General features: G+C 45.9%; 2 protein-coding genes across 4 annotated transcripts in view; both read left to right on the top strand.

Annotated features, from left to right (window-relative positions):
- RHOA (ras homolog family member A) overlaps positions 1 to 12,863 on the top strand; it is a 72,724-nt gene extending 59,861 nt beyond the window's left edge. For all 3 annotated transcript variants that reach the window (NM_001244437.1, XM_021068521.1, XM_021068522.1), the window contains 4 exon segments: positions 1,845 to 2,002; positions 7,516 to 7,636; positions 10,086 to 10,216; positions 11,588 to 12,863. In NM_001244437.1, coding sequence (NP_001231366.1) covers positions 1,847 to 2,002; positions 7,516 to 7,636; positions 10,086 to 10,216; positions 11,588 to 11,761 — 582 coding nt within the window. In that variant the 5' untranslated portion in view covers positions 1,845 to 1,846 and the 3' untranslated portion in view covers positions 11,762 to 12,863.
- Positions 14,010 to 15,078, top strand: GPX1 (glutathione peroxidase 1). Its single transcript, NM_214201.1, is given in 2 exon segments — positions 14,010 to 14,272; positions 14,543 to 15,078. Coding segments are annotated over 2 exon segments (621 nt in total). The 5' UTR covers positions 14,010 to 14,011; the 3' UTR covers positions 14,903 to 15,078.

Below are 24,545 nucleotides of genomic sequence, written 5' to 3'. Positions count from 1 at the left end.
CACTAAGCAAGGCCAGGGATTGAACCTGCATGCTCATGGATACTAGTTGGGTTCATTTCCTCTGCGCCACAGCGGCAGCTCATATCTTTTTTTTTATTATTATTATTATTAAAATATAGTTGATTTACAGTGTTGTGCCAGTTTCTGCTGTATATCTGTCTGTCTTTACAACAGTGCAACACTTTCTTGATTACTGTAGCTTTAGAGTAAGTTCTAAGATCAGGAATTGTGAGTCCTGCAACTTTGCTCTTATTCAAGATGGTTTTGGCCATTCTGAGTCCATTGAATTTCCATTCTCTCTTTTTTTTTTTTTTTTTTTTTTTTGGCTGTTCCCCCAGCATGCAGAAGTTCCTGGACCAGGAATCGAACCCAAACCACAGCAGTGACAATGCCATATCCTTAACCTGCTAAGCCACCAGGGAACTCCCTCCATGCATATTTTCTGATCACTTGTCAGTGTCTGCAAAGAAGCTAGCTGGGATTTTGATAGTGATTGTGTTAAATCTGTAGATTAATTTGTAGGATATTCCCATTTAACAGTATTTAAGTTTTCAGAGTATGTTTTGTACTTCTTGTGCTTAGTTTATTCTTATTTTATTCTTTTTGATGTTATTGTAAATAAAATCTTAATTTCATTCTCAATTTGTTCATTGCTAGGGTATAGAAATACAATTGATTTGTTTTGTTTTGTTTTGTTTTTTTAGAGCTGCATTAGTGGCATATGGAGGTTCCCAATCAGAGCTGTAGCCACCGGCCTATACCAGTGCCACAGCAGCGTGGGATCCTAGCCATCTCTGCAAACTGCATCACAGCTCAGGGCAATGCTGGATCCTTAACCCACTGAACAAGGCTAGGGATCAAACCCGCATCCTCCTGGATACTAGTCGGGTTCGTTAACTGCTGAGCCACAATAGGAACTCCGCTTTTTGTGTGATGACTTTGTATCCTGCAACCTTGCTGAATTTATTAGTTCCGATAGTTTTTTAGTGGATCCTTTAGGATTTCCCATGTATAATATCATGTCACCTGCAAATTAAGATAATTTTACTTCTTCTTTTCTGATCTGAATGTCTTTTATTTCATTTTCTTGCCTAATTGCCAGAACTTTTAATATTATGTTGGATGGAAGTGTCAAGAGTGGACATTCTTGGAGTTCCCGTCATGGCTCATTGGTTAACAATCCAACAAGGAACCATGAGGTTGCAGGTTCAGTCCCTGGCCTTGCTCGGTGGGTTAAGGATCTGGCGTTGCTGTGGGCTGTGGTGTAAGTCCCAGGCGTGGTTTGGCTCCTGCGTTGCTGTGGCTCTGGCTGGCGCCTACAGCTCCGATTTGACCCCTAGCCTGGAACCTCCATATGCCATGGGTACAGCCTTAGAAAAGGCAAGAAAAAAAAAGAGTGGACATTCTTGTCTTGTTCCTCATCTTGCAGGACAATTTTTAGTCTTTTCACCATTAAGTATAATGTTAGTTATAGGTTTTTGATATGACTTACTGGTCCTAAGTGGAAAGGTATACTGGTGTTTTATTTTCTTTTTTTTCCCCCCTTTTTCGGCCACCCCGTGTCATATGGAGTTCTCAGGCAATCCAAGCTGGAGTTGGAGTCTACGCCACAGCTGTGGCAACACCATGTCCTTAACCCGTTGCACCAGGCTGGGAATCAAACCTGAGCCCATGAGCAGTAGAGACACTGTCAATCCCATTGAGCCACAGCAGGAACTCCAGCATTTTGTATTTTGATGTGTTAATAAAGGCTTGTGCCACATGGCCAGAAAAGTATTTGTCATGGCCTGAGACTATTATGGCTTCTTGTGCATTCTAGACAACACTTTGATTTTATGTTTCAGCAATGGCTGCCATCAGGAAGAAACTGGTGATTGTTGGTGATGGAGCCTGTGGCAAGACTTGTTTGCTCATTGTCTTTAGCAAGGACCAATTCCCGGAGGTATATGTACCTACCGTGTTTGAAAACTATGTTGCAGATATCGAGGTGGATGGAAAGCAGGTGAGTATACTTTGCATAACAATTGGTACTGTTTTGCATGTTAGGCTATTCATACAGCCTGTAGAGAATTAGGCCTCTTGGGGGGGGGGGCAAGTTGATCCACTTTTAATAATGGAGTCAGAAGAAAAATCTGGTTTTTCCCCCCAAATCCCACTCCCCCCCCCAATTATTTGGGTTAACACATTTCAGAATTTTAAGTAAACAGTTGTTGCAGCTGGGTGAAGGTAGCCCTGTGTCCATCCACCAGGAAGCGCTGTCATTATCTGCACTGCCATCCAGCTCTCAAGGGGGCTATCAGACTCCAGCAGCCTGGGTCTGCTCTGTAACTATTTCAGAGCTCCAATTTGCTCCAGGCGGGTCAAGAGCTCCCCTCTCTAGTGCATACTTACTGGATCAGTGCATGCATCCACCTATACACGCTTTACCAATAAAGACCCAAGGTACTGTTCTGGCTCCCTTGAGCTGTTGGAGATGATCTTGAATCTCGTTGGTGTCACTGGTAGCTGTGATATCGACAAATTCCAGAAGCCCTTCTTTGAAGGGCAATTGGCTGAGGAGCTCCTGGGTCTTTCTGCAGAAGGGACAGGTGGGCTTGATGAGAACTACCGCCATATTCATATGTATTTCACATTGGGAAGCCTTAGAATATGTGTTCTTTCCAGCCTTATTCATATTTGAAATTTAGTGTATTGCCAAATGGATAATACTAAAATGAACATCCTTGTATGGATGGACTTTTTTCCCCCATCATAGTATTTCATTAAATGCTGAAGTATGAGATTACTAGGTCTGTGGGTCCTTATTGATTATGCTTCTCAAAGGGTTATACTCATTTATACCAGCATCCTCACATTTCGTTTTTTAAGTTTTTGGGGTTTTGTTTTTTGTTTTTTGTTTTTTTTTGCTTTAAGATAAAACAGGCTGCTACAGTTGCTTCAGTTACCTGTCATTGGCAGTGAGGACAGTGTTTCCTCCTTTCTGCCCTAAAAGCCCAGGGGAAAGACTGGAACAAAGCTCTTCTGGAATTAGAGGTTTTTTTTTTTTTTTTTTCTTTTTTCTCTTCTACTGTCAGAATATCTTACCCAGATCCTTGTATATCTTTTGAAGAGGAATAAAATTCTCTTTGCAAATGGGTTAGCTGAAAAAAAAACTAGAACAAGGGGCTCTTTTCCAGCATACTCAGTCCTCTTGGCATTCAGTCACCTGTCTCATGCTACTGGCCCCTAATTTATTGGTTTCCATAATTCTGTCCCCTTTTTTCCTTCTCATACTCTTGTATTACCTATTATCACTTTTTGTCCCAATATTACCTATCTTCATTTTGTGGGGCTATGTGTGGAAAGCATATTAAGTTAGCTGCTTAGAATTCTAGGATCCTTCATTATAGTGTTTTGTTTTTTGTTTTTTGTTTTTTTGTCTTTTTGCTATTTCTTTGGGCCGCTCCTGCGGCATATGGAGGTTCCCAGGCTAGGGGTCAATTTGGAGCTGTAGCCACTGGCCTACGCCAGAGCCACAGCAACTCGGGATCCGAGCCGCGTCTGCAACCTACACCACAGCTCACGGCAACGCCGGATTGTTAACCCACTGAGCAGGGGCAGGGACTGAACCCGCAACCTCATGGTTCCTAGTCGGATTCGTTAACCACTGCGCCACGACGGGAACTCCTATAGTGTTTTTTGATAGTTCTGTGACCATGACTAAGCTTTCTTTGAGCCACCTTCATTTGTTAAGTGGACTAAACCATTTTACAGTGGACACTGGGGGTCTGTGAAGTAACTGGGAAGCTTTAGTGCATTTGACAGACTGGGCTGAATAGTAGCATACGCAAAACCTCCTTTTACAGTTTATCCAATTGCATTTTGGGCCACAGTGATTACTGTCATGCCATTAGGAATCCCAAGGCACCATTCTGGTCAAGATTGGGTGAAAAAAATACTGTAAATTCCAGCCAACAGAACTTTGTCTGGGCCCTACCCTGCACATGGCCCCCCATCATTGCAGAGAGTTTGCCAACTCAACTTTCAGAAAGTTCTCTGCATGGATGCTTGGATACAGGGTTTCTGTGGGCCTGATACGAAGATGAATTTTGTATAGAGACAGGGCCCAGTTTTGACAAGCTGGAATCTTTGGGCCTGCTATCACATTAATAGCCCTCTCATCTAATTTAGACTGCCACACATACACAGAAAGACCCAGTGGCTTGAGAAAAGCAGGGTCAGGTTGCTGTTTTCATAGGACATTTTTCAAAAATCTACTGAATGTATATCGCTGGTTTAATCTTCTTATTCAGAAGATGACAGGTGTTTATAGCCATGTGTCTGTGACCATCAGTTGGGAAGGTCTTTTCCACCTGTGGCAGTATATGTGTTTTGGGAGCATTAATAGCTGTTATATCCTTTTTAAAGCATCATTTGTGCCTGGGGTCTTGGAATGACCAAACGCACCCGTAACAAATTTAAGGGGAGTTCCTGCTATGGTACAGTGTGTTAAGAATCCAATTGCAGGAGTTCCTGTCCTGGCGCAGTGGTTAATGACTCCAACTAGGAACCATGAGGTTGTGGGTTCGGTCCCTGGCCTTGCTCAGTGGGTTAAGGATCCAGTATTGCCGTGAGCTGTGGTGTAGGTTGCAGACGCGGCTCGGATCCCGCGTTGCTGTGGCTCTGGCGTAGGCCGGTGGCTACAGCTCTGATTCAACCCCTATCCTGGGAACCTCCATATGCCGCGGGAGCGGCCCAAGAAATAGCAACAACAACCAAAAGACAAAAGACAAAAAAAAAAAAAAAAAGAATCCGATTGTAGCAGCTCAAGTTGCTCTGGAGATGCAGGTTTGATTACAAGCCCTGCTTAGGGGATTAAAAGATCCAGTGTAGCCACAGGGGCTCAGATACAGTCCCTGGTCCAGGAACTTCCAAGTTTCATAGATGCAACCATAAGAAAAAGAAATTTAGGAGCTTTGGCTTAAAACCTTGAGGAATGACCTGTGAGTATCTTTCTTGCTTTGTCACTTTGAACATACCTGACCCTAGCAAAATAGGGGAGCCCCATACCCAGGGGGAAAGCCCTGAAATAAAGGTACTTGATCTGTAAGAGTATCACAGCTGAGCTATCTACCTCAGAGCAACTGGTTAGTTTCCAGGGTGTGAGAGAGTTCCAGCCTAAGAATGTTCACATAAGAGTAGAGCCTAGGAGTTCCTGTCATGGCTTAGTGCTTAACGAACCCGACTGGTATCCATGAGGACGAGAGTTCTATCACTAGCCTTGTTCAGTGGGTTAAGGATCTGGCATTGCCGTGAGCTGTGGTGTAGGCCGCAGAGGTGGCTCATATCCTGCGTTGCTGAGTTTGTGGTATAGGCCAGCAGCTGTAGCTCTAATTCAACCCCTAACCTGGGAACCTCCATATGCCATGGGTGCAGCCCTAAAAAATACATATATAAAAAAGAGTAGAGCCTAGGGAGGAGAGCTTAGAGTTCCAATGATTTTAGGTAATGATGGTCCCGGGAGTAGGTCTACCAAAAATGGATAAGACTCATTCTTTTTTTTTTTTTTTTTTTTTTTTTTTGCCTTTTTTGTCTTTTTTGCTATTTCTTTGGGCCGCTCCCGCGACATATGGAGGTTCCCAGGCTAGGGGTCGAATCGGAGCTGCAGCCCCCGGCCTACGCCAGAGCCACAGCAACGCGGGATCCGAGCCGCGTCTGCAACCTACACCACAGCTCACGGCAACGCCAGATTGTTAACCCACTGGGCAAGGGCAGGGATCGAACCCACGACCTCATGGTTCCTAGTCCGATTCGTTAACCACTGCGCCACGACAGAAACTCCGGATAAGACTCATTCTAACATGTGATAGGCCTGACACTCTGGGATCATTTATCAGGACTCAGAGTTTGCTGTTGTGTCTGTCTGAATACCTTTTGAGGTGTGGAGGGGCCAGGGGAGTGCAATTTGGCAGAGAATGAAATGACCTATACCATCCTGAGGTCAGACCAGCTATGAGGATTGGGCATCAGTAGGTCATGGATTCCCTTACCAAGCTGATGATAGAGGTGCTGTGGGACTTGTGTAAGTTGTGAGTGACATGAGGCAGAGGTTGAAGGTGGGAAAAATAACTAGCCACAACTTCAAGGGAGAAATAATATTTAGAAACTGAAATACAGGCTCCGAAAATGTTAGAGGGAGGAATTCCCATTGTGGCTCCACGATAATGAATCTGACTAGTATCCATGAGGACGTGGGTTCGATCCCTGGCCTTGCTCAGTGGGTTAAGGATCTGGTGTTGCCGTGAGCTGTAGTGTAGTTCGAAGACATGGCTCAGATCCCAAGTTCCTGTGGCTTTGGTGGAGGCCGGCAGCTACAGCTCCAGTTTGACCCCTAGCCTGGGAACTTCCATATGTCGCTAGTGAGCTCTAAAAAGCCCCCCAAAAAAAGATGTTGGGGAAGAAGGATATTCTAGGCATTGGAGGGGCAACTCCTTGAGCCCCAAAGGGCCCCTGAACAGAGGGTTGTAAAAATCTCATTGTGGTGGTAAGAAGTGACAGGGCTGGCTGCAGTGCTGAAAGGGAGCCTTATGTCCAAAGCCCAGGCATCAATTTGCCTTCCTACTGCTGGAAGGTGATCCAATTCCCAGGTATGAAAGGAGAACCTCCTACCTATGTGATGCTTTCATCCAGCCATTCATTCATTTTTTGAGCAATAATAGGCCTATCCTGTCAGCTCAGACCTTGCCTGATACCCAGGATGGTGTCTTTACTTAACCACTAACTGAAATACAATCTTATTTCCACATTGGAACAGAATGATGAGACAAAGTAAGGAAATGGTTAAGTGAGAATGTAACAGGAGTTCCCGTCGTGGCTCAGTGGTTAATGAATCTGACTAGGAACCATGAGGTTGCGGGTTCGGTCCCTGGCCTCGCTCAGTGGGTTAAGGATCCGGCGTTGCCATGAGCTGTGGTGTAGGTCGCAGACGTGGCTCGGATCCCGAGTTGCTGTGGCTCTGATGTAGGCCAGCAATTAGACCCCTAGCCTGGGACCCTCCATATGCTGCAGGAGCGGCCCTAGAAAAGGCCAAAAAAAAAAAAGAGAGAATTTAACAGGAAAAGTTACTTATTTTGATTTTTTCCTATTTTGCTTTGTATACCTGGTGGAATGTTATTTATAATTGATTTCTCTTCTTGTTCATCTGCTTTCTTTCCTATATAGAATGTTATTTATGATTAAATACTTAAAGCTACAAAGTTATTTTAGTTACTATTATTTTTTACAAAGTTATTTTTGACTGAACATTTCGAATTAGGTACTTTATTCAGTTCTATTATCTGTCTATAAAATTTGCAGTTTTGAGAAATTGTAACCTAAAACAGTGTAAATACCTCTTAGCACCTTCAGGTTTGATTCCAATCTGTATTTTACTGTTTTGAACAGTCTGTCATTTGAAGGTACTATGGTAAGTGTCACTTCTTCTGAAAGTAAGTAATGGGATTAACCTGTACTCTATGTTTATTTTTCCTATCATAGGTAGAGTTGGCTTTGTGGGACACAGCAGGACAGGAAGATTATGATCGTTTGAGGCCCCTCTCCTACCCGGATACTGATGTTATACTGATGTGTTTCTCTATTGATAGCCCTGATAGTTTAGGTGAGTAGCCCTGTAGCCTAATGTCTGTCACTGCCTGTGTACTTGGCCGACCTTTGGTTTCTCATGTCCTTTCTGGGCATTTAAATGGCTGAAAAACTGACATGAGCTTCAGAGAAGGAATCATCAGTTGCCAGGGTCCTAGAGCCTTGGGACTGTAGAGCCTGAGCCCCAAATCCCTTTTCAGCTTAGGTCTCCTGTGGCTGCCATGTTCATCTTGGAAGGTAGGTAGGTTCTAAATACAAAGCTATTTTTTAGACTAGGATTTGGGGAAGGATTTTTTGGGTGTTAAGTAGTTGATATTGAGCCTACTGCCTCCCACTGTCTGGACTGCTGATTTGTTGAATCCTCAAAGTGTTTTTGTTTTGTTTTTTAAATTTTTTTAAATTGAAGTATGGTTGATTTACAATGTAGTATTAATTTCTGCTATATAACAAAGTGATTCTGTTATATTGCATTCTTTTTTTTAAGTATTCTCTTCCATTGTGGAAGTATTATGTGCTATACAGTAGGGCCTTGTTATCCATTCTATGTATAATAGTTTGCATCTTGGTAGTGTTTTTAAAGCCGTATTTTAGCTCTTTTATAAAATGTCTCGATAAGCAGTGAGATCCTGCTGTATAGCATTGGGAATTATATCTAGTCACTTATAATGGAGCATGATGGAAGGAGAAAAAGAATGTATATATAATATGTATGTATGACTGGGTCACTTTGCTATACAGTAGAAAATTGACAGACACTGTAAACCAGCTTTAATGGAAAAATTAAAATCGTTAATAATAATAATAATAATAATAAAGTGCCTCAGCTAAGACTTGAACCTGACCATTCCAGTAGCTCAGTTGGCCCCATGTTTCAGAATGTCCTTTCATTTAGAAAAAGAATGAATGAATCTGACTTCACACTGCAAAAACAGGCACCAAGACCTGAAAGAGAACTTGCTTTTGGAGTTCCCATTGTGGCTCATCAGTAATGAATCTGACTGATATCCATGAGGATGCAGTTTCAATCCCTGGCCTTGCTAAGTGGGTTATGGATCCGGTGTTGTGAGAGAGAGAGTTCTGTGGTTCCACATTCTCAGTGACTCCTGCCTTTTGGTAATGTGTTGAGGTCAGAGAGTGAACACTTTACTCCTAAAATACAGCCTTGGAGTTCCTGCCATTGATGCAAAGGGATTGGCAGCATCTCTGGAGCACCAGGATGCAGGTTCCATCCCTGGCCTGGCACAGTGGGTTAAGGATCCACTGTTGCCACAACTGTGGTGTAGGTCACAGCTGTGGCTTGGATCTAATCCCTGGCTTGGGAACTCCATATTCCATGGGGATGCCAAAAAAAAGAAAAAATAACAATAAATGAGGCTCAGTGGACTAATATCCATGAGGTTGCGGGTTTGATCCCTGGCCTTGCTCAGTGGGTTAAGGATCTAGCGTTGCTGTGAGCTGTGGCATAGCCCGGCAGCTACAGCTCAGATTTGACCCCTAGCCTGGGAACCTCCATATGCCGAGGGAGTGGCCTTAGAAAAGGCAAAAAGACAAAAAAAAAAAAAGAAAAGGAAAAAAGAAAATTCAGTCTCAAGTTACAATCAGGACCATTTAAACTAAGTAAGATATTAGTGTTAACCTGTTTTATAGTATCTCTGACCCTGAGATGCTCAAGGTGGCAGATATGGGAAGTTCAACCCAGGCCACTTGTACACCATGGTGTACATACAACCTTTCTAAATTACTGCAGTATTGGCAAGAAGCTACAGCTGTTATCATTTATTTTGATTTATTTATTTATTTTCTTTTTTGGCCAGCCCACAGCATATGGAATTCTGGGGCCAGGGATCAGGTAGGAGCCACAGTTGCAACAATGGATCCTCCTTTAACCCACTGTGTAGGGCAGGGATTGAACCTGCATCCCAGTGCTCCAGAAGTGCTGCCAATCCTGTTGAGTCACACACAAACTCCAGCTGGTTATCATTCATTTTTTAAAGCCACTCAAATCATTTGAAATACCAGTAACCCATAGAGTAGGTCATGCCAAGAGTCCATGAGTAAGACATTGAGAAAGCATGTGGCCAGCTATAGCCCCAGAATGGGGGCTCCTTCTGCAGCCTGTTGTTAGAATTATCTGCCAACAGTGACATGAATGGCTGGTAAAGAGCTTTCTTCCTTGGGGCAGGTGGCACCATGTGGAGCCACTCTCTGTTTTGAATCCTTCACTTCTCCAGTACCTTTACCTGGGTCCCACCTCCAGAGGAACTAAACTTGATGGGACTGAGAAAAGCGGGTGATTCTGTGCTGAAGAGAAGAGGAGTTAGAGTTTGCCTTTTATGATTTTGACATTAAATGTCCATTATACTTCTCAGAAAGTTTCTTTGCAATTTACCTAGCTGGGGCTTTTGGAGATTTTTCAAGGTAGAATTATATGTATCTTCAAATTATGTGCATTTTGCACCTTTCAGAAAACATCCCAGAAAAATGGACTCCAGAAGTCAAGCATTTCTGTCCCAATGTGCCCATCATCCTGGTTGGGAACAAGAAGGATCTTCGAAATGATGAGCACACAAGGCGTGAGCTAGCTAAGATGAAGCAGGTATGGTCTGGGTCAGGGCCCTGTATTCCTGTAGCATTCTTGAACCTGGAGCCCAAGGTTGGAGGTTCAGGGAAGCCAGCAAAAACCCTTATAGGCCAAGCCGATTAAGAGAGTCCTAGAAGCCTTTTGCTGTCATCTGGCCCTCACTGGTGCCTGCACAGAGTCCCTACGACTTCTATTTGTAGAAGATGGAACCCGTCTTGTGAGGCAGTGATATACCCCCAAAAGATTGCCTGCCTAAGAAGGAACCATCAAGCAGTAGTCAGTGCTCCCAAATGTAGGGACTTTATTAGGCTCTTGATTTCCCTCTCCAGTTATTACTTTTGAAAGACAAATTAGTGAAAGGTCAGGAAATCCTGAGGGCAGGGAGTCCAAACATAGAGCCCTAATGCGTGTGTGTGTGTGTGTGTGTGTGTGTCTTTTTAGGGCTGCACCAGTGGCATATGGAGGTTTCCAGGGTAAGGGCCTAATTGGAGCTACAGCTGCTGGCCTACGCCACAGTAACTCCAGATCCCAGCCGTCTTCGAACCTACACCACAGCTTACGGCATTGCCAGATCCTTAACCCACAGAACGAGGCCAGGGATCGAACCTGCAACCTCATGGATGCTAGTCACATTTGTTTTCCGCTGAGCCATGATGGGAACTCCCCTAATGCCTTTATTAAGTGATGGTGGAGTTCCCTGTTCTTGGTGCAGCAGAAACGAATCCAGCTAGTATCCATGAGGATGCAGTTCTATCCCTGGCCTTGCTCAGTGGGTTGGGTTTCCAGCATTGCCGTGAGCTGTGGTTTGGGTCGCAGACCCAGCTCCCTCCAATTGGACCCCTAGCCTGGGAACCTCCATATGCCGTGGGCGCAGCCCTAAAAAGCAAATAAAGAGAGAGAAAGATTAGATAGATAGATAGATGGTGCAGGGACATCTTGGCTTTTGAGAAAGCAGGTGGCCCGATGGTAGGACTTCCCCACTGCAGAAGGAGTGCCTTTAAGTCTTTAGCCCAGGTTCTTCCACTGAGATTTTTGTCTGAATGTCAAGGTAAGGATGTATTTCCTTCCTTGGGATTCAGTCCTTTGTTAAGCCAACTTAGCCAAAGACTTGCCTGGATCAACAGCTTGAGTAGTTTTTCCCTTGATTCCCTCAAACCCCTCCAGAGCTTCTCTGGCCTCTCCTTTTCTCCCTACTCTCGAGAAAAGAGCTCATTTGATAGGGATTTTATATTGGGGGTTGGTTGGGGTCACCAACATACGAGTATCACAAGACAGAACTCAAATCTGAAAGTTTTTTAAAATAAATTTTTAAGCTGAAGTTGAATACTCTACACCTACCTAATACATGTATGTAACACTATTAACCAAAAGTTCTCTCTTTGCTAGGAGCCAGTAAAACCAGAAGAAGGCAGAGATATGGCAAACAGGATTGGTGCTTTTGGGTACATGGAGTGTTCAGCAAAGACCAAAGATGGAGTGAGGGAGGTTTTTGAAATGGCCACGAGAGCTGCTCTGCAAGCCCGACGTGGGAAGAAAAAATCTGGGTGCCTTGTCTTGTGAAACCCTGCTGCAAGCACAGCCCTTACGCGGTTAATTTTGAAGTGCTGTTTATTAATCTTAGTGTATGATTACTGGCCTTTTCATTTATCTATAATTTACCTAAGATTACAAATCAGAAGTCATCTTGCTACCAGTATTTAGAAGCCAACCATGATTATTAATGATGTCCAACCCACCTGACCTACCAGGGTCCTTCTGACACTGCTCTAACAGCCCTCCTCTGCACTCCTACCTGACACCAGGCGCTAATTCAAGGAATTTCTTAACTTCTTGCTTCTTTCTAGAAAGAGAAACAGTTGGTAACTTTTGTGAATTAGGCTGTAACTACTTTATAACTAACATGTCCTGCCTGTCATCTGTCAGCTGCAAGGTACTCTGGTGAGTTACCACTTCAGAGCTTTACTCCTTTTAACAGATTTCATTGGCTTAGCTCTGGGGTGGGTATCCAGTTTTTTGAAAATGTGCTCAGCCAGAAAGGCCCAAGTCTGCGCAGCTGTGGCAAAGTTACAGTTCTGTGGTTTCATGTTAGTTACCTTATAGTTACTGTGTAATTAGTGCCGCTTAATGTATGTTACCAAAAATAAATATATCTACTCCCAGACTAGATGTAGTATTTTTTGTATAATTGGATTTCCTAATACTGATATTTGTCATCCCCACAGAAAGTGTATTGGTTGTTTTTTTTTTTTTTTTTTTTTTTTTTTTTTTTTAAAGAAAGTGTATTTGAAAATAAAGTCAGATGGAAAATTCAATTTTTAAATTCCCATTTTGTCAGTTTCTCTGATAAAAGATGGCCATATTACCCCTCTTAGGCCCCACATATTCCAGTACTCCTTCCCTAGAGCTGGGCTAAGTAAATAAGAATTTGGTTTTATGCCTGAGGCACTTAGACACTTCACAAGGTGGCATAATCTGTCTCACCTGGACTGCAGGGTCTGGCTCTAGTTCACAGTGCTTTTCTTACTGTATCCAGGTTCCCTCCCAGAGGAGCCACCAGTTCTCTTGTGTGGCACTTGGTTTCTCTCTTATCTCCAGCTGACTAAACTTTTTCTGTACCAGTTAATTTTTCCAACTACTAATAGAATAAAGGCAGTTTTCTAAACTTCCTGTATCCTGGTGTTTGTATTGCTCTCTCCAGGGCTGGGAATGGGAGGATGAACTCTGCCTAGGTTTCTTCAGGAGGTAAAGCACCAGCTGGCCCACTCTCATCCTAAATCTGGCATTAACCTGGCTCCTCCCAAGGAGATGGAAATGATTATCTTGTATCACATTCAAGTTCAGAGTAGGGTAGGATCGGAATGCAGCCTACTAAGGGGTGCTCTAAGCAGTCATTTTCTAGAAAATCTCAGTGTGAAATTTATCTTATTCTGTGCCCATTTTCAATGCGTTTTACTTCGAAGCACGAGTTCAAGATGAAGTTGACTAGCTATGAGGATCGCTGAAATCTGCTAGGTTCCCTTGGCTTTGCATTCTTTTGGGCTCCCCTCCAGGAGTCTAGCGCATGGCCTGAGCAGTAACCCCAGAAAACGTGTAAGGGAAGTGCTGCATTTCGGGAAATACCAAAAGTAGAAGGAAGGCCAGAGGCCAGGATGTGAACACAGTCAAGGGCAGCCCCAGAATACAGGGAAATTAGAGCTGGCTTTTGGAGCCTGGCCCTGGCTACAGGCCCCCTGCTCAGCAGCATTGCCCATTTTCCTCCAACATAACCTTCCTAGAGCCATGGACCCTCCACGCAGAGAGCTTGCCTTGGACATCAGGTGCACCATCATAAGTCATACATAACTCACTCTCATTCTGCACCTGAAAATAGGGCGCTTTTTCCACGAGTACTAATACGGCACAGGCTGGATGCTTTGTGGCTACAAGCAGCGTATAGTACTGTTACTGGCCAGCCTCCTGAGGCCTGGTGCTAAATCCCCCAAGGATAATTGAGAAAGACTCTGGAGCCCTTTCGGGCCTGGGCTCTGAACCGGATAATTCAGGCGGCTGCCCCAGTACCTGCACTGCGCTGCTTGGGCCGGACCAGACGCGCCCATGGCTCCACACGTCTGGGCGGTGTCCGTATCCGGCCCGGCCGCACCCTCCCGCCTCGCCGAGGTAGGAGGACCGAGGCCGAATGAGGCGGGACTGAGGAGGGCGGAGCTGCCGGGAAGTCCCTGAGCCATGTGACCCCCGTCGCCTGACTGTTAAAAGGAGGCGCCTCCTGGACCCCCCTCTGCTGTTCCAGTCGGCGCCTCTACCCACTCTGCCATGTGCGCTGCTCAGCGTTCCGCTGCCGCCCTAGCGGCGGTGGCCCCACGCTCGGTGTATGCCTTCTCTGCGCGCCCGCTGGCTGGAGGGGAGCCCATAAGCCTGGGCTCCCTACGGGGCAAGGTGCTGCTCATTGAGAACGTAGCGTCGCTCTGAGGCACAACGGTGCGGGACTACACCCAGATGAATGAGCTGCAGCGGCGCCTCGGGCCCCGGGGCCTGGTCGTGCTCGGCTTCCCGTGCAACCAGTTTGGACATCAGGTGCGTCAAGCCGGGCGGAGCGGGGCCGGGAGTGAGACTGGGGTTAGGAGGCTGGCGGACACGCCGCAGGGCCCCGGGGCCGCTCGCTTTGGGCGCTGAGAGGCGGGCCACTGGCTCGCTTCCCTCTGGGCACTCTTCCCAAGGGTTGAGGGCCACCCTGAGGTTGTGCAAGCTAAAGTCCAGTGACTCATGGAAAAACTCCATGTTTGTGGTCAGAAGGCTTCCCCTCCCCTTGCATCCCCGGGTCCCAGCTGCTCTTGCCTCCCGCAGGAAAATGCCAAGAATGAGGAGATCCTGAATTGCCTCAAGTACGTCCGACCAGGCGGCGGGTTCGAGCCCAACTTCATGCTCTTCGAGAAGTGTGAGGTGAATGGCGCAAATGCTCACCCGCTCTTCGCCTTCCTCCGCGAGGCTCTGCCCACACCCAGTGACGATGCCACTGCCCTCATGACCGACCCCAAGTTTATCACCTGGTCTCCAGTGTGTCGCAATGACATCGCATGGAACTTCGAGAAGTTCCTGGTGGGCCCAGACGGTGTGCCCCTGCGCAGGTACAGCCGTCGCTTTCTGACCATCGATATCGAGCCTGACATCGAAGCCCTGCTGTCCCAGGAGCCTAGCAGTGCCTAGAGTGCCCCCTCCTACCCCTGCTGCTTGGCAGTTACAGTGCTACTCTCGGGATTTTATCCATGAAAGTGTTTCCTCTAAACCTATGTGGAGGAACACCTGATGTCCAGGAAAATCCCCTGAGATGGGCGCTGGTCCTGTCCATCCCAGCTTCCCCTTTCCCAGACCACAGTTCCTCACTAATAAAGTGCTGAGTGTCACCAGAACTGTGTATGTGCCCTGTATTAGTGTCAACTGGGGACCCCTTTCCTACTACCCTCATTGTCATAGGGCTAGAGCTTAAGCCTTCATTCCTTGGCTGGCCTTATACCTTGCTAAGTCTGAACATCTCATCCTTTTGTCTGCAGGGGAAGTCACTCTTTCCTATGTGATAATTCCAGCTCCTGTCCGAGCATTTTGCTCTGCCAGGACATATAGCAGAGCCATCCTGAGGCCCTGTTAGAGAAAGTCTTTATTTCAAAAAGAGGAAGACAAGTCAAGGGCTGACTGCCTAACCCCAGTAGTTAGGCATCTCCTTTCTAAGTATTTGTTCATCTTGAAATGACCTTCACAAAAAAATAACACCATAGGCTTCCACTCACATTTAGAGTCTGTGGACTTGAACCACAGAACCAGCCCTAACTGGCCCTACTCTCTTGATAACAAGATACTGAATTGTTTTTCAGAGACAACAGAACAAAACCACAAGTCATGCAGCCTGAGCATTCACAGAGGAGAATATTAGGACATCTCATAATGCCTGGAGCCAAGTTTCTCCATCCCCACCCCTCCTTCCCCACACAGAACCAAAGAACCTGAACATGACTAGACACTAAACACTAGAACTCCTTCAAAAGCAAAGGGTCCACTGTCCAGGAAGATCTGGTGCTGAAGCCCTCTTTAACTATACCTTACCATCAATAGCCAAGTGCCAAACCCTCTAATCAAAACCTGCCCAGAGTTCCCTTCATGGCTTAGTGGTAACTAATCTGACTAGATCCATGAGGACGAAGGTTCAATCCCTGGCCTTGCTCAGTGGGTTAAGGATCCGGTGTTGATGTGAGCTGTGGTGTAAGTTGCATATGTGGCTCGGATCTGGCGTGGCTGTGGCTGTGGCAGTGGCATAAGCCAGCAGCTACAGCTCAAATTCAACCCCTAGCCTGGGAACTGCCCTATGCCATGGGTGTGGCCCTAAAAAGACCAAAACAAACAAGAAAACCCTGCCTACCAGTGCTTCCACATACCAACCCATGCTCCCCTAACTCAAAAAAGTTGGACCAGGAGTTCCCATTGTGGCTCAACAGGTTAAGAACCTGATATGGTGTCCATGAGATGTGGGTTTGATCCTTGGCCTCACTCTGTGGGTAAAGGATCCAATGTTGCTACAAACTTCTATGTAGGTTGCAGATGGGGCTCAGATCAGGTATCACCATGACTGTGGCAAAGGCCTGCAGCTGCAACTCTTAATTCAATCCCTATGCCCAGGAACTTCCATATGCCACAGGAGAGGCCCTAAAAAGAAAAAAAGAAAAAAAAAGTTTGACCAAATCGCAGATCCAGAAGACAGATTTAAGAGCCTTGCCTCCTGTCTCTTTGCCAGTCCATCTTGGAATAAATCTCTTTCATAAAAGCGGGTGTATTGGCTTACATGGCCCTAACACTTGGAGAGGCTGTTAACGAAGGCTGTTACCCTTGATAACAGCCTCTCCAAGTGTTAGGGCCATATAAGCCCACTTTACACCTTTGGCAGTTCATGCAATATAACATCCTTTTCCCATTACTTGGCTAGATATTTGCATAGTGCTTCTGTCTGCTCTGATGCCGTCCTTAATTGCTGCTGCCTCTCTTGTACTCAGAAGAGTATACAATTGGTTCTGACCATGCCCAGTGGTTGCAGTTATGTGGTCAGGCTCAGGGTAGGGGCATAACCTGGAGGCCAGCTGCTGCTTTTCAGGTGTGGCTCTGGCCCAACCTCTCCATCTGTTGTCCCTGCTGTCAATAATCTTTTGAGACAGACCTGGAGCTACTTCCTATCACAGTAGAAGGCACTCTGCAGGGCTGTATGCAGCTTCTGTTTAGGCAGATAAGAACCCAGTCATTCAGTCCAGAATGTGGTCCAGAGGTTCTGAGGTTCCAACATTCATGCTCAAATTGGTGGCTCAAGTCCCTGCTGTATCTGAACCAACCCTCAAGAACTTTTCTTCCAGCCCTAAGCAAAAATCTTTGCTGCTGCCCTCCGCCTCTGTCTTCCCTTAGGTCATTAAGGGCTCTACTGGGTTCTTTCTCTTTGCATTATCAGAACTCTTGCACAAGCCCACCTCCCTCGGGCTGCAAGGCCTCTCCACTTCAGCTTTTGAGTCCTCTCTGAGGTGACCAAGACAGCCCTGTTCCTCATTTAGACCCCAACATATCTATGCTCCTCTCAGAACCAGGGTTTTTTTTTTGTTTTGTTTTGTTTTGTTTTTTAACGTATAGTTGATTTACAATGTTGTGCTAATTTCTATTATACAGCAAAGTAATTCAGTCATACTGAATATATTTTTTCTATATTATTTTCCAACATAGCCTATCTCAGGAGGTTAGATATAGTTCCCTGGGCTATACAGTAGGAACTTACTGTCTATCCATTCCAAATGTAATAGTTTGGGGAGCTCTCCTCGTGGCTCAGCAGTAACAAACACGATTAGTATCCATGAGGATGAGGGTTCGATCCCTGGCCTTGCTCAGTGGGTTAAGGATCCAGCATTGCTATGGCTGTGGTGTAGGCCAGCAGCTGTAGCTCCGATTCGATCCCTAGCCTGGGAACTTTCATATGCTCTGGGTGTGGCCCTAAAAAGACCACACACACAAAAAAAGTATAATAGTTTGCATCCACTAACCTCAAACTCGCAGCCCAGCCCATCTCACTCCCTCCCCCTCCCCCTTGGCAGCTGTCTGTTCTCTTTTTTTTGTTTCTGGTTTTTTGTTTTGTTTTGCTTTTTGGGTCGGTTTCTGTTTTGCAGATAGAGAATCAGGAGTCATGATTACATCTGTGACTGGTCAACTTACTTCCCCAGAGGGTAAGAGTCTGGGAGGTGGAATGAAGCTGGTCATCTCCTCAGGGTCCATAGGGCATCGTGATTGACATGAATCAGCAGATGTCTGTCATTTAATATAAAGAAAACAACTTTCCTTTCAAAACAGGGCCAAGAATTGTTGATGGTCACTTGCAGACTGATCAACTCAGGAACCAAACCCGAGTCCTCATGGATATTAGTTGGTCTCATTACCACTGAACTACAATGGGAACTACACTGGCTAATGGCTTCTTGACCACTCTTCAGCTTCACTGTCACTCATTCCCTCCAAGAGGCAAGCATGATGCTCTCTGCTGGGCCAGGCTTTCTAATGTATTTTCAAAGTACCCTGTACTCCGTTCATAGAACAAAATATGCATTTTGTGATAACAGAGTCAAGTACATGACACAGGAGTAAGTGAGTGTTGCGAAAAGGAGCAAAGGGCATTTAGGGAAAAGATGTGGCATTTAGGGAGTTAGCTGACCTTTAGCTGAACCATTGTGGCTCAGAGGTAACGAACCCAACTAGTTAGTATCCATGAAGATGCAGGTTCGATCCCTGGCCTTGCTCAGTGGGTTAAGGATCCAGCATTGCTGTGAGCTATGCTGTGGGTCGCAGACGTGGCTTGGATCCTGTGTTGCTATGGCTGTGGTATAGGCCAGCTGCTGCAGCTCCGATTAGACTCCTGGCCTGGGAACTTCCATATGCCTCAGGTGCGGCCGTTGAAAAGACAAAATAATAATAATAATAAAGAAGCCACTAGCCAAGGAAGAAGCTGAAGGAGGGCAGACCGGCAAGGAGTTCATTGTGCCAGGGCCTGAGGTGGAAAGTTAGCGTCAATGACAAATGGAGAACACAAGGAGAAGCAGGTGCAAGAAGGAGATGAGCTCAGATCCAGATGGAGATATCTGGGGCAAGTGCTTACAAGAGGCTCAGAAAAGGAATTTGGGTTAGAGACAAAGTTCTAGTCAAGAGGTCAGTAAGTAGCCATTGGAGGGGATAAGGTCTCACCTGGGGAGAACGGCAAGAAGACCTGGGGGCCTAAACCTATTCGAAATCCTATTGACTCACAATCCTGGGTGAGGTGGCAAAGAGGTAGATGGATAGAGTCAGGATCCAAGGGAAGGGGCATTTCATAAAAACGGTTATCTGCACAAGTGTTTGTGGACTGAGAGACTGAGTGTTCCTTAGCAAATGTAGTACAGATTTGTTGTTGTGGGGTGGGGGGATGGGGGGCAGTTAGAGCTGAAACAAGACAGCCTGTGCCCCAAATGGACTAGGTCCTGTTCTAGGAGCTAATATATAATGCCTGAGAATCACCTGAGGGCTTGTTAAAATCTATATCCACAACCAGCCTCCAGAGTTGTTGACGTGGAAAGTCTGGGGATTTAGGATCTTACTCAATGACCTTTAGCTGAACCCATAAGGACAGCCTTCCTGCTCCAACTCTCTTCTTTCCTGTAAAGGGTCAGTGTGGCCCAAGCCACACTCTGTTGTTGGCTCTGGAGTGGGAACACAGGCCTTTTTGAACTGATACCAACCTCTTCCCTTCAGGGTGCCTGGTGACTCACCCCTCCATGCCCACTTTTTTTTTTTTTTTCTTCAGTTTATGCCTTGAGCTGCCAGAAAAGGGAACTTCTGAGATTCCCATGTGGCTGACCCTGGCTGGTGAATATTCCTTCTCAGACTTGAAGCTGCTTGCCCCCTTCAACTGTCCATACCAACCCTCTCCTTTTCAGGAAGACTCAGAATAAAGCCAGTTAACACTGCATCTTCCTACCCAAGAAACTAGACATCTTCCCCTAGCACACACACACACACATTCTTTCTCATACAACCACACAACTGCTACTGGCTCTGACCTGTACCCACTCCACCCCATTGTGAATCAGCAGCTCAAATTAAACAAGTAAAAGTGAAGGAATCCCAGTGAGCCTGCCTGAGGTCCTGGCCTTTGGTAGTAGTGCCTCCAGGACATCGCTTGATCTGGGGGCAGGCAGCAGCATATAGGCCACAGGTCTTCTGAAAAGGGAATGAGCCCTTCTGTTTCCCAATAGGTTCAGAGCCTCCATTTTAGTAGTTCTTCCAGAAATGCTGCTGTTAAATTTTTTTTTGGTGTTTTTTTAAAAACATAATATCTGATAAAATATATATATGTAGATTAAATCACAATGTACACACTAAATATTTTACAATTTTATCTGTCAAGTATACCTCCATAGAACTGAAAAAAAAAGATAAAATTCATCTGATTCAGGCATTTCTTGCACAATTACCCCTGTATCAGATGACTTCCTTATTCTGTCTCAATGTCGTTCTACAAACATTATTTAAAACAAGCTTATTTTCGGAGTTCCCGTCGTGGCGCAGTAGTTAACGAATCCGACTAAGAACCATGAGGTTGCGGGTTTGGTCCCTGCCCTTGCTCAGTGGGTTAACAATCTGGCATTGCAGTGAGCTGTGGTGTAGGTTGCAGACGCAGCTCGGATCCCGCGTTGCTGTGGCTCTGGCGTAGGCCAGTGGCTACAGCTCCGATTCGACCCCTAGCCTGGGAACCACCATATGCTGCGGGAGCGGCCCAAAAAAATAGCAAAAAAAAAAAAAAAAAAAAAAAAGCAGCTTATTTTTAAAGAGGCATTTCTATCTTGATCAGTCTTTTCATACAGGTTCTAACTTTGGGGTAATACTGGGTAAAAAAAATACTGGAACTGGCTATAGATTTCCCCAAGAGAACACAGCATGGATTTATAAAGAATGGGCAGGGATCCCTGTCAGAGTACTATGAATTTGGCAGGTTTTTGTTTTTACAATCACCAAATAGGCTGGAAGAGCATGCTTTTATACATGGAGGTGTGACACACCTGGGCTGGCACTAAAATAAAGCCCAGAGGAGTTCCCGTCTTGGTGCAGCGGAAACGAATCTGACTAGGAACCATGAGGTTGTGGGTTCGACCCCTGGCCTCGCTCAGTGGGTTAAGGATCCGGCGTTGCCATGAGCTGTGGTATAGGTCGAAGATGCAGCTTGGATCTGGTATTGCTGTGGGTCTGGTATAGGCTGGCAGCTACAGCTCTGATTAGACCCTTAGCCTGGGAACCTCCATATGCCTTGAGTGCAGCCCTATACAGACAAGAGACAAAAAAAAAAAGATCCCAGCTGGGGCTGGTCAGCAAGTTACTGGGCATTGAGCGCTGCTGGGATGGGAAGGAGGAGCTCAAATGAGAGAAGTTCTTGCCCAAGGAGTGAGGGTTCACAGGCCCTGGCCCTGGGCATAAGAGAGAAGCAAACGTGAGATCTGACATTCTTCAACTTTGACCTACCCACGAATTCAAATGCTGACTTGTCATGTGAAAAAACAAAAACAAAAACATCAACTAGGTGGGCCACTCGCTGGTGGTATTCCCTTAGTTGCATCCAGAGGCATTGAGACTGACAGGATATGACAGTGATGTGCTGGCAGAGGCCCAGTAGCCTTTCCATCATTTATCCTGCAGACAGAAACCCTATCCTCTCTACCAGGCCCAGTGTAGTTGTGGCCAGAAAGGCCAAGGTAGGAGTCCACAGAACAAGCTCACTTAATCCAAATGGAGTATTCAAAGACATATGCAGCCCACCTTGGGTGGTGTCCTACAGTCCTGCAGGCCAACTGGCTCCACAGGGGGGCAAATGGAGGGGATCTGAGCACCCTTGCAAGAGAAGTATGTTACCCCAGCCTCCTCTTCCTCTGTCCCCAGCACATAACTATGCCTATACATGTGTGCGAATCTAAAGAAGCCCTACGGCACACTTTATTTTTTCTTTTTTTAAGGCTGCATCCACAGCATATGGAGGTTCCCAGGCTCGGGGTAAAATTGGAGCTGTAGCTGCCAGCCTATGTCACAGCCACAGCAACGCAGGATCTGAGCTGCATCTGCAACCTACACCACAGCTCACAGCAACGCTGGGTCCTTAACCCACTGAGTGAGGCCAGGGATCAAACCTGTGTGCTCATGGATGCCAGTTAGATTCATTTCCGCTGAACCACAGTGGGAACTCTGGCACAACACTTTAAATCCATTACACTTTTAAAAAAATTTTTCTTGAGTTCCCGTCGTGGCGCAGTGGTTAACGAATCCGACTAGGAACCATGAGGTTGCGGGTTCGGTCCCTGCCCTTGCTCAGTGGGTTAATGATCCAGCGTTGCCGTGAGCTGTGGTGTAGGTTGCAGACGCGGCTCGGATTCCGCGTTGCTGTGGCTCTGGCGTAGGCCGGTGACTACAGCTCCGATTGGACCCCTAGCCTGGGAACCTCCATGTGCCGCGGCAGCGGCCCAAGAAATAGCAACAACAACAAAAGACAAAAAGACAAAAAAAAAAAAAAAAAAAAAAAAAAAATTTTCTTTTTTTGGCTATACCTGCGGCATATGAAAGTTCCCAGTTCCCAGGCCCAGGATCAAACTTATGCTGCTGCAGAGACAACTCCAGATCCTTAATCCACCATGCCATAGTGGGAATTCCAAAACAACTATACTTTCATCAAAAAATAAAATAGGAGTTCCCATCGTGGCGCAGTGGTTAACGAATCCGACTAGGAACCATGAGGTTTTGGGTTTGATCCCTGCCCTTGCTCAGTGGGTTAACGATCCGGCATTGCCACGGGCTGTGGTGTGGGTTGCAGATGCGGCTCAGATCCCGAATTGCTGTGGCTCTGGCAAAGGCCGGTGGCTACAGCTCCGATTCCACCCCTAGCCTGGGAACCTCCATATGCCGCGGGAAGCAGCCCTAGAAAAGGCAAAAGCGACAAAAATAAAATAAAATAAAATAAAATAAAATAGCCCTAGTCCTTTGAACATTCCTTGGCAGACTCATCATGTGCCTTCAAATGCTAAGGCAAATGTAAGGATGACTTTGCTTCCTACACGAGTTGTGTTTCCTTCCTATCAAAGTGTCTACAGCATCACCCTCCATATTCTCCTAGCACTTTTTTCGCTTTTTGTGTTTTTGCTTTTTAGGGTTGCACCGTGGCATATGGAAGTTCTCAGGCTAGAGGTTGAATCAGAACTGTAAATGCCTGCCTACGCCACAGCCACAGCAACATGGGATCCAAGCCAAGTCCATGACCTACACCACAGCTCGTGGCAATGTCAGATCCCTGACCCATTGAGCGAGGCCAGGGATCAAACCTGCATCATCATGGATACTAGATAGGTTCGTTTCTACTGCGCCACAATGGGCACTCCCTCCTCAAACACTTTTATCACACAACACACAGGTGAAGACATCTTCCCCAACCACACTGGCTGTGAATCTCTGGAGGATAGGGACAGTGAGTACATCATAGATTATCACTCAAATGAAAAATGACTATCTGGATAATTCTTTCATTCATTCACTTAAGAAATACTGAAAAGTTGCTCTGTGAAAAAGACTGACACAATTAACATCTAAATACTTGTTTAAGGTTGAGACATTGGTGGTAATAGAACAAGAAGAGAAGATACTAGCTACATCTGGGCCCAGGGTTCTACACCTTCCCTGCCCAATCAGGGCTGGCTACCAACAGTGGCATAACCAGAATGGAATCTGTCCAATCACATCGTCTCCGATGTAGGAAAAAATGATCCTACTTCCTCTCTGTGAGATTTGTTCAGATTTTTGCCTCTGTCATCTTTCCCAGTAACCTTACCCTTATATAACTGAGGTGACAGGAGTTTCCGTTGTAGCTCAGTGGGTTAAAAACCTGACTGGTATCCATGAGGGTTCAATCCCTGGCCCTGATCAGTGGATTAAAGATTTGGAGTTGCTATGACCTGCGCCTCAGACCCCGTGTTGCTGTGGCTGTGGTGTAATCTGGCAGCTGCAGCTCCCATTCAGTCCCTAGCCTGGGAACCTCCATATGCTGCAGGTTAGGACCTAAAAAGCAAAAAACAAAACAAAAACAGAGGTGATAATGTCACTGACAAGACACTTAATTTTTCTACAATGTACCTTGAGAGCCTTTTACTTTTTCACCTGGAGGGTAAGGAAGCATATTGGGCAAGAAGGAAACAAAATATATTTCTCTCCTGATGCCACCTCCATTCAAAAGGTGCCCGATATTCATGAAGACTGCCACATGTGCTCTGTGATTGCTGGCCAAATGTGGACCGAGGGTGACTGGGGAGGGCAAACTCCAGGTAGATTTAGAGCAAGGCATACTGCTAGCCAAGGCAAGAACTTTTTGATTTGAAACCACATAAAGCTTAAAGTTCACATACCTAGACATTACAAACCCCCAATTAGATCATCACAGTCTAAGATTGAGCAGTATGTGACAAATCAGCCAAGCCTGTTCCCTCCAGCTCTCTTCCTGCTTTCCTTCCTGTTATTGTGGCCCCAGCTCCCTTGGCAACGAGTGGGTTGTTCAGCTCTGTGGTTTGATCATGGGGCCAAGAGAGTGCCCCATTAGGGTAAATGGCCCAAAAGAGAACACAGTCCTGAGGTCAGAGTGTCTCCTGAGTTGAATCACACAAGTCCTTTCCTTCCAAATCTGCAGATTACCCCTACAATAGGAGGACCACATAGGCAAATGTTTATTGTTTCTAGTTCTCTGCTGTTTTTTTTTTTTTTTTGGCTGCATCCATCGCATGTGGAA

This window comes from Sus scrofa, chromosome 13 (assembly GCF_000003025.6).
Source record: "Sus scrofa isolate TJ Tabasco breed Duroc chromosome 13, Sscrofa11.1, whole genome shotgun sequence".
In the NCBI taxonomy this organism is placed as follows: Eukaryota; Metazoa; Chordata; class Mammalia; order Artiodactyla; family Suidae; genus Sus; species Sus scrofa.
Note: the sequence above shows the minus strand (reverse complement) of the source record. Positions and strands in the feature narration are given on the sequence as shown.